Below are 10,521 nucleotides of genomic sequence, written 5' to 3'. Positions count from 1 at the left end.
GGAACTTGCACAATCGGTGGCTGACTAAATACTTTTTTGCCCCACTGTATATGGTAAAATGTTGATGAAAAAGGGAACTTGTCTAACTGTTTTTAGCTTTATTCGATGATTACGTTGCCTAGCGTGAGGCTTTGGCCTTCCGTCAAACAGAAACTGTGAGAACTAATCTTGTCAAGCCCGTTATGAATAATATAGGCTTACTCGCATTGCATTCTCTACAACGGTCATATCATAGTTATGCTTAGTGTATTACTAAGAAGTGTTTTGCTTGTAATAGCATACGTGCTTGCACAGTGACAGCTGTCACTAACTGTAACTGATGCATGTTATGTTATCTACTTACGCATGAAGGGGCGTGGACCCTAACCCTGTTTTTTTAACCAGGAAGAACACCATGTGTGTTTGAGAAGTCTACAATTTTTTGGCTAATTCCTGGAAAGTCACTTGCTTAATGGAAATGTGTTAGGAAGAATAGAAAAAGTCTTAAGAAAGGAGAAGTGCAGCGCTCAGAGGATCAGATCGCACTTACACTAGACTCGTCAACAGTGTTCTTCAGTGTTGAAACTACAATGTCCGCAACATGGACAAAATGAGCACATTTTCAAACAGAAACACAATATGACAAAAACATATAAACACGTGAATGTTAAAGAACATGGCACATGTGGCTCATAAAAGGCAGTAAATATATTTTTCTTTCTTTTCCACATTTTCAAAGTTGTTCTGTGACTGAAATATTCCCTTCATCCATCACTTAGCCAATTCAGGGTGTCTGTGGTGGCATATGCTGGCAATACAGCTTCTATATTGTATTGCCAGCATAACTCTAAATGCTGCAGTGCAGCAGCAGATATTGCTAATGCAAACCTATAAAACTATAGCTTCCATACACTTTGATTATTTTAATACAGCTCATTATGTGGATTTAGAGGTTATATAAATTTATGTGAAGGCGAAACCTCGAGAAGAAGCGGGTGTTATTCTTTCAGTGGTGTCCAGTGTCTCCTCTGCTAAAGGAGGCAATAAAAGAAGCAGTGAAGCGCCTTTCCTTAATATTTAGAGAATGCAAACAGCTCTCATTATTAGCCAAGCAAGCTAAGCAAAACGAACTATTTGACAGCTCCCTTGTTGTTAGCCTTGAGTAACGCATTATCTTTACTTCACCTGAGGCTTTTCTCTAATATGTGCTTCCTCATCTCCTCCGTCCCGCTGGCTGTGACCCGGAAGTTAATGGCAAGAAGTAATGTTGAAGGATGCCTCAAATCCTGAAATGTATCAGGAGGACAGAGGAGAAAAGAGACTGCTGGAGCAGCAGCGAGCAAGGATGCACAGGTGCAACCTGCACAGGAGGAGGACTCTTTGAACACCCTCACTGTGTCTATACCCCTCACACTGCACCATTTATTTATGGTGGCCCTAAATATAAAATTATTTTATATCTTATTATATTGCCCGTTGTTTCTTTTCTTTTATCCTCTCCTCACTACCTCCCGTGTTGGCATGTTTGTTGGAAGGAACTAGGATCTCTTCCACTGCCTCACAAGGGTTTGTAGATGGGTATAGTGTGATCCACAAGCACACAGTAAGATTTGCAAATGCACACTCTAATCCACACACATGAAGCATTTTGACAACGCCTAAAACTATTTTACAATGAATAACAATATTATATAAATAACAGTAACTGATGCACTAACCTTTTAAGTTCATCGTGACAAATCGGATCATTTTGTCTTTCCAAACCTTCCTACAGAGAGTGTAAAACTACATGTAACATCCCCCTCGCTCACTTGCAAAACCTTAAGTACAGGTGCACCAGTGGATGCGCAAGGATCCACTGGTGCAAGCTGAGTTCAAGTCCCAGTGGAAAACTGGGACACCTGGGTTCTTCTCTATACCTGCATTTTTTTTGTGTTTGTTCGGGGAGGGGAGGGCAAATGTCTCTCCACACCGTCACATCCCAACTAACGATCTGCTCACGTTTTGCCTCGTGTCCCTTTGTCCCTGTAGACCAACGCTGCATCTGTACAAAGAAGGAAGAGGAAATCTCTATCCAGGAGAAGAACGCCAGTCTGGATCCAGAGGATCAGAAACCTTCACTGATTAAAGAGGAGCAGGAGGAGCTGTGCATTAGTGAGGAAGGAGAGCAGCTTGTGCTGAAGCAGGAAAGTGATGCCTTCATGGTGACTCCTGTTTGTGAGGGCAGTGCCGAGCTTCTGTCCTGTTTTGTACCTGAGAGTCGAGAACAGGAAGGAGTCAAATGTGAAAACTCAGGAATGCCCTTAAAAACGGAGCCGAAACCAAAGAAAGTCTGTAACAACACAGATGAAAACACACAAGTCTGCAGGAATAGTTTACAAATAAAAGAACTTTGTGGTACTACGAATAATAATATAGATGGGACGCTTTACTCCTGCAGCTCCTGCGCGGAGACATTTGAACATGAATCAACGCTTAAAAATCACCTACGAATCCACGCAGACGATGAGCCGTATTCCTGCATGACATGTGGGAAGGTTTTCAACTACAGCGCTTCCTTCAAGCTCCACATGAAAGTCCACACGGATGAGAGGCCGTGCTTCTGTGAGAAGTGCGGCAAAACGTTCAGAAGAAACGATAAGCTGCGGCTGCACATGAGAACGCACACGGGGGAAAAGCCGTACCTCTGCATCACCTGCGGAAAAAGGTTTAACGACCCGTCGGCGTTCAGGAGGCACACGGCCATACACACCGGCGAGAAGCGGCATTCTTGCAAAACCTGCGGCAAACGTTTTGCCCACAGCAACAGCTTTCTCTGCCACATGAGAACCCACACAGGTGAGAGGCCTTACCTCTGCACCACCTGCGGGAATAGATTTGTCAACGCCTCAAAGCTTAAAAGGCACACGAGGACACACACGGACGAGAAGCCTCACGTCTGCAACACCTGCGGGAAGAGGTTCATTCGCCTTTCCAGGTTGACGAGTCACACGAGGATTCACACGGGCGAGAAGCCGTACTCATGCCAAATATGCCAGAAGGACTTCGCTTACACCACTTCCTTGAAGGTCCACATGAGAGTCCACACAGGCGAGAAGCCGTACGTTTGTGAGAAATGTGGGGAAAGTTTCAGTCAGGCGGGGAGCCTAACCACCCACATGAGAAGGCACGCAGGTGAAAAAAAAGTCCTGAAACACCTGTGAGGAGAAAATATGAGCGAAAATGAGTTGATTAGGTTTTGGTTTAAAGAGGGTTGTGTAACTTTACTGTGCGTTATACTGTACATGATGAGCCTGCCTTTAGATTCAAGTCTAATGTTGTGTTAATGTGGTGCGTCAGCGGTAATGCTCCAAGTGCTCGAGTTGCACTGCACAGCAGAGGACAACAAAAGAAAATGGCTTCAAGGTAAGAAAATAGAAGTCTGCAGTCTTTTTAATGACCAGCAGGAGGCCAGTCTGGACTCAAATGCTGGTTTTAGGTCATATTTCATAAAATGTTGTAAATTATGCTCTGTAATAAAGGCAGATGAGGATTAATAGAGTATATGTACTGTCTGAAATCCTGGGCAGAAGCTCCCCCACTTGTTTCAACACCAAGATGGTGAAAACCAGCTTGAGGCTTCGTGACATGATGTCATGGTGGATACATCCATCTTTTAGATGCAGTTTGTGGGGGCATCTTTTTATGATGAAATCCTTAAAATCTGAGAATTCACCAGCACTTCTGAAGTATTTCATCTCTAATCGTGATATATGTATGCGGGATTATGTGTTAGTCTCTCATGTATATTAGAGGACTACAGGCTTGTTTTTAATAAATAATATAAGATGGGAAGGAGTGATGAAATGAGAGGCCGGCTGGCTCTTGTGGTTCATCTGAATCAGTTGAAATCTGAAAAATCGACCCTGCCAGTTTTTGTTTTTCTTCTTTTCTTTTTTTTTGTAAACAAAAAAATGTAGTCTCAAAAATGTAGAGTGTAAAGGACAATAAAAATTCTTTTCAATACAAATATCTTTTTCGTTTTCAATTATTCAAACATCACTTCCCAAATTACTGGATCAAATGATTATTGGACACCTACCTGTGACTGACATCAGATTACATACAGTGATTAATAGGACACGGCGTGCTTGGTAAATTTGTAATTGTTATATGAAGTAGTGTTTGAGTATTTTATGATCTTAACTTAATTGTTTCTGGTTTTCATTAATAGCTGGCGTTAACTAGCTAGCTTGCTATGGAGAGGTTCACCTGCCACTATTGATTAAACACAAACTTTTACAGTACACGTGATGGACATTCTCAGCAGAGACAGATGTGTCTGCTGTCTGAAGCCACTCTGTACAGCCAAGCCACCTGCAGCAACTGCTGCTGTGTCAGATTTTCATTGTCCCATCCCTCTTACCCATTTTTAAAGCTCCTTCTGACTTCATGGTCGTGGCAAGACAATGATTATTGGGACAGCTAGTAAAAACTATTTAAAAGTCAACTTCAACTTGACACTTTTGCTTATTAATTACGCTTGCACACAAGGTATTGAGGTGATATTCAACTGAATCTCTTTTTATTCAAGCATTAAGGAAATGTTCACAATACATTGGAGATATTTAGGGGAAATAAACACTAGACTCATGTCTGGGATAATAATGCTGATTTCAAGCAAAAAACTAAAAAGCCAATAAAAAAACAAACCTGAGGACAGAGGTGCGTACAGGTGAATTCTGAGTGGAAGCAGTACATGAAATGTACGTGATTGAGGAGCTGACTTGAACAAAATCAATTGGTTGCATTAAATATACACTCACCGGCCACTTTATTAGGTACACATGTTCAGCCACTTGTTGAAATAGATTTCAAATCAGCCAATCACATGACAGCACCTCAGTGCATGACCTCCTGATCAAACGGCATCAGAATGAAGGAGGTGATTTAAGAGACTTTGAATGCATCATTATTGTTGGTTCCAGACAGGATGGTCTGAGCATTTCAGAAACTGCTGATCTGCTTTTTATTATTATTTTATTCAAACCTTGAAGCAGATGGACTGCAGCAGCAGAAGACCACACCACTCCTATCATCTAAGAACAGGAAGTGAGGCTAACTCCTTGGGTGAAGGTGGGTGGATTGTTCCCTGGCTCTTGCAGTCCACATGCTGAAGTATCTTTAACCAGGACTTTGAACCCCAAGTCGCCCTGACGGTTTCACCGGAGTGTGACTGTTAGTGGCCGACAAAGTGCCTGTGCATTGATAACAGTACTGTATGAACTTCGAGATTCCCCATCATATGAGCATGAACCAAATGTCTTCATGCTTAATCTATTCTATGAAGAATTACAGCAGTTCAATGAAGTGTCAACTCAGTGAAGTGTCCAGCTAGTGTGTCTGCAACATACTCAAGTTATTTTCTTCACATTCTTCTTCTACTTAAAATTTCAGATTATTTCGTTAATATGAAGGACAGATGATAAAATATTTTATGAACACATGGATATGTATTCATTAAATTGTGCCTGGGCTATAACTGTGCATATATTTGCCTGGCCTGGTCCTTACCTGGCACTTATTTTCAGATGCAGCAACAGCCTCCCTCTCCTCCACCTTCCTTTTTCAGCAGGTGACTTGTCCACGGTGTAGACAAGCATGCAGATAATTGCAGACTCACTCCTGTTTACCTATAATATCAGTGCTCAAGCTGACAGTTCATCACAGGCCAAAACAGCCCTCTGGCCACCAGGACATGTCCTGGTGTTCCCCACAGGCCACCGATCCGTATACTTTCACTACACATCACTGGAGGATCAAGTCGACTCAAAGCCCCCCTCCACTTGTTGTTGTGCTGGAGAAATGAACAGTCCTCTCTGCTTTTGCAATCCTTAAACTTGTTTCTATCCTCAAGAAAAATCTCAAAAACTGCTTACTGCCTGCCTGTGATTGCTTTACCGTCTGCTTTAACTGCCTGTTTGGTAAATCGTGGTCTGCTGATCTTTTAATGGTTTGTTGCTGTGCTCATATTCTCAGCTAATTTACCTGTGGATCCATTTGTGGTGCAACATTCGGACATTTGCACTGCAGAGCTGTAGACGTACAAAAAATAAAGGCTGATACATTTCTTTCATGATAAAGTAAGAATAAAAGAAATGACGATGTTTGGAGACAATGAGGGGAAATGCTGGAGTTATAGACACACACCTTCTAACAGAGTGCCGATTTCCTGAATTAAAAATGTGCATTTCTTTGAAAGCACTTTCATCTCAAAATACCAGCAGTCAGCAGCTTAAGTCCACCCACATCAGTGTCAACCATCAAACACCGGTGTGGGTCCAACCCCGTGTCAGCTCCTGAAATCTTTCATTAAATAAATCGCCCATAATTTCAATGCTTCCGGCCTTTGCCAGATCAAAAGGCAGAGCGTGGATTTCATCGGCATAAATTATTCAGTGCATCCTGTGACAGGTGGAGCTGTGGCACAACAAAAAAAGGTACATACCTGTCATCCGTCTTGTTAAATATGAACAAATCGCCCTCTGTTTATGAACAGCGTATAGGACCTTGAGTCAGACTTGTGGGGATGTAACGCTTCCCTCGGCAGAATACTAAGCAAGGATTTTGGGTGTGTGAACATGGGCACAGTGGATTAGCATGGAAACAACACTGGCAACATCCACTAAAAACAATCCCTGCAGAGCAATTCAGAGTCATGAAGGGAAGCGTATCAGCAGCAACATGCACAAACACACATGCACTGCACATACAGGCCATCAGCCCCACTACACACACACACACGCACACACCAGCCTCGCTGGCAGTAATCAGAGTGCAGTGTGTTTTTCACAGCGGTGTAATTCATCAAAGTGACGGCTGCCAATGAGTCTCAGTCAGCCAGACAGCCACAGCTAATCAATCATCAATCTACCTGCTCTTTGTCTGCAGCCACCACTGCCATATTTCACGACACACACACACATTTATACACACAGTCTCCCTTTGTATGGTTGCCTTCTGCAGCTCCTTGTCCAGATCACTGTGTAGAGCAAGGCACTAACACAACCAGGGTTAGGAGTTTAATTCCCTCATTAAGCCGACTTGAGAAAGAAAGTAATTAAGCGCCCATCGTGTTTATTGAGGAAGACAGATGGGCGTTACATTAGTCGGATTTTATGAGCTCATATTTAATATCTTTAAAGGATTAGCCTCATGATGTTCTTCTTAGCTTATGTTAGCATAAAAATACAATTTGTCTCATTAACCTGTAAACAGACAGAGTGGGGCTGCAGGGGAACTCACAGGAAGTGAGTCTACAATGCAAGATTCAATAATCACACCACAGGAATTTCTGCTTAAAGGTGCTTACTAGAAATGTTTCCATACGGTTGAGGTGTTTTGCCAAGAGTTTTTAGTAGAATAGAATATAATGGAAAAGAATAGAACTTTATTGTCTTTGTACATGTACAATAAAATTGTGGGTGCTATACACCAGCTGTGCCAGAATCAAATACAAATTGTAGACAGCAGGAATAAATAAGAAATATGGGAAATGTATGCAAAAATAAGAGAAAGACACACATTTAAGAACAAGTTCAAAGTGCTTGGAGAGCAAAGAAAAGACTTGGTCTATATAGAGTCTGTGTGTGTGAGTGAGTGGCCTGAGTGGTGAGGGTTACTCAGGCTGTGGATCAGATTGGTGAAGTAGGTGGGCAGGGGTGGGGTGTGGGGGCATAGTGTTTGTTAACAGTCCAAATGGCCCAGAGGGCAGTGATCAAGCAAGTGGTGGGTGAGGTGCAAGGGGTCATCTGTGATGGCCCTGGTTTTCCTGAGACAGGAGGCCTCACGGGGTGGCAGATGGCAGCCAATGATTTTTTGGGTGGTGTTAATTTAATTAACACCACCCAAGGAAGGCTGCACAGAGGTTAATTAACTTAATTAACCTCTGTGCAGCCTTCCTGTTCTCAGGCGTGGCCCCTCCAGGCAGTAGGAGAGCTCGCTCTCCACTAGGGGGCGGTAGAAGGCCAGCAGCATCTTCTGGTCCAGGTTATTCTTCCTTAGGACACAGAAGAAGTGCAGCAGCTGCTGGGCCTTCTTTACCAGGGCAATGGTGTTGTGGGTCCAGGTGACATAGGCAAAGACGTGTGTGCCCAGAAACCTGAAGGTGGAGATAGAATCCACCTGTTCTCCATTCATAGTCACAGGGGAGTGGACCTGTCTGCGCCTCCTAAAGTCCATTATGAGTTATTTTGTTTTAAGGACGTTCAGCTTCTGGTTGTTTTCTGAGCACCAGCAGGACAAGTTCTCTACCTCCACCCTGTATGCTGTTTCATCTCCATCAGAGATGAGCCGAACACCGTGGTGTCATCAGCATACTTGACGATGATGCTGGTTGGGTGGGTTCGTGTGCAGTCATAGGTGTACAGGGTGTAAAGTAAGGGACTGAGAATGCAGCCCTGCAGAGATCCGATGGTGAAGGACAGCGGGGTGGGAAAGGTGGAGGTCGGGTCGTACTGATGGAGGCTGGTTTGTGAAGAAATCTTTGTTCCAGGAGCAGGTGACAGTGCTGAACTGAAGGTTGTCCAGTTTGGTGTTGAGGATGTCTGGGATTACGGTGCTGAAAGCTGAGCTGAAGTCCACAAAGAGTATCCTCACATAGCTCCTGTTCTCCAGCTGGCTGAGCGCTCTGTGATGGGTGATGGACCAATTTACTCTGTAGGGGGTGCAGGGGAGGGGTGGTATCAAACCAAGCAAAGACAGAGCCTGGATTTCACTAGTCAGCCAAGGTTTTCGGTTAGGAAAAACCCAGATGGTTTTGGTTATCATCATACTTTCTACACAGCACTTAATGTAGAAAAGGACAGACTGAGTGAAGGTGCTGTTCAAAGGACCCGTACGGCTGACCACCTTGAAATTTAGTATTATGTTGGAATTTTTCAACTGAATTCAATTCAGTTTTATTTATATGGCGCCAACAACAGTCGCCTCAAAGCGCGTTTATTTTGTAAGGTAAAGACTGTACAATAATACAAAGAAATTTTAAGATGATGTTGTGAACTTGTCGCTTACTGTGACTAAAAATGTAAAACTGTTTGTTTTTACTTGGGAAGCAACAAATTACAGATACTTCGTTTCTGTACTTAAGTAGAATTTTCTGTACTTTAATTAAATACTTATTTTTCTAACTTTTTACTATTACTCCCTAATTTTTACATGAATATCTTTGCTTTCTATTCCTTACATTTTCAAAGCAAGCTGGTTAATTTATGTTCATTTATATAATTTGCAGTGGGGTCAAAGACAGGCAGGTAATTTCAAATGCAACGTTTCTGCCAGCTCAACAAACATCAGCAAAAACACAAACACCACCTGTTTGTGTGCAGTTTGTCACACAGTGTGTTGCTAGCTGAAGTTCCAGCTGCTGTATTTCAGAGGGAGAGAAAAGAAAGCATGCTAACTTCACTCAGATGGAGAAAGATGTAAGAAAACAAGGGAGGAGGAGGAGGAGAGGTTATATTTAACGATAAGGCCTGCTCAGTGGCATTTGATAAACTTCAGATTTAATGACATGTTATGTCACCATTTTTTATCACATATTGGACCTTTATAGGATGTGTTTTGATAAATTATGAATTTTCCTATTGTGAAATGTCCTGCACAACAAACTAAGCTGTACTAACTTTGTGTTATTCAAATGTTGCGTACTGTTGCAGTACTGTGGTGATTTGCACTGTAAAGCTCTGTGTTGGACAGGTGCTCAGTGGCTGTGGTTTTGTTTAACTCCGTTTTTTAAAATCCACAAAGAGCAGCAGGTCAACTGATCACAGCCTGAACTCAAAGAAAATTTCCTTCAGCTCACTTTAGAAAACATTGTGAGATTCTTTTCTCCATGGTGAGTCACTCCAACAGATCTTAGTGCTACTACATCTACTGAATCCCACTTTAACCCCAGACTTATCTTATTTTCCTGTTTAGATGTGGAGGCAAAGTCACCCTCTACACCTCAAGAGGCCTGGAAGTGTATGCAACAGAAAATAGTTTTGGGGGGTTTTGTTCTCTAATAGAGTCGAGCTGAGTGCATTCATCAGAACTCAAATTTACATTCAAATAAGACTTGTTTTCTAATGCTAATATAATTTTATTGTCTTATTAATATAGCACAAGGTTCAGTTAGCTTTGCATAAAATATGATGCATGATGTTTTGGAGTGTTTCATGGGGTCCCACTGGATCATCCAGCTAATGCTTTCTTTGCATTAGCTGGACTTGACAATAGCTAACACCCCAGTGTGAGATTACTGGTATCACAACGATGGTTATCAAATTTCTCTGGTAAGCCAGGCTCTGTGCTTCAGGCTCTGTGTGCACTCAAGTAAAACGGGCACAAAATGATCCTCATGAGTGCCGCAGACTCCATCCAGGGAGGCTATCAGATGATGATGATAAAGAACGTACAGTGCATGTGGAAAACATCACTTGTTCCACATTTTGTCATGTTACAAAATTATTCCGAACTGGATTTAATTCATTTTTCACCTTTGAAATTCTTGCTTGGAATTCT

The 10,521-nt window shown here is 42.4% G+C and overlaps 1 protein-coding gene across 1 annotated transcript in view; it reads left to right on the top strand.

Moving 5' to 3' along the window:
• Positions 1-3,982, top strand: part of LOC102207569 (zinc finger protein OZF-like) — a 6,753-nt gene extending 2,771 nt beyond the window's left edge. The window contains exon 2 of the mRNA XM_005750861.1: positions 2,011-3,982. Coding sequence (XP_005750918.1) covers positions 2,011-3,182 — 1,172 coding nt within the window. The 3' untranslated portion in view covers positions 3,183-3,982. The remainder of the gene's footprint in view (positions 1-2,010) is intronic.
• The last annotated feature ends 6,539 nt before the right edge of the window (positions 3,983-10,521 follow it).

Source organism: Pundamilia nyererei, unplaced genomic scaffold (assembly GCF_000239375.1).
Source record: "Pundamilia nyererei isolate P.nyererei 1_Seehausen unplaced genomic scaffold, PunNye1.0 scaffold00291, whole genome shotgun sequence".
NCBI lineage: Eukaryota > Metazoa > Chordata > Actinopteri > Cichliformes > Cichlidae > Pundamilia > Pundamilia nyererei.
The sequence above is the reverse complement of the archived record's forward strand: the minus strand, read 5'-3'. Positions and strand labels throughout refer to the sequence as shown.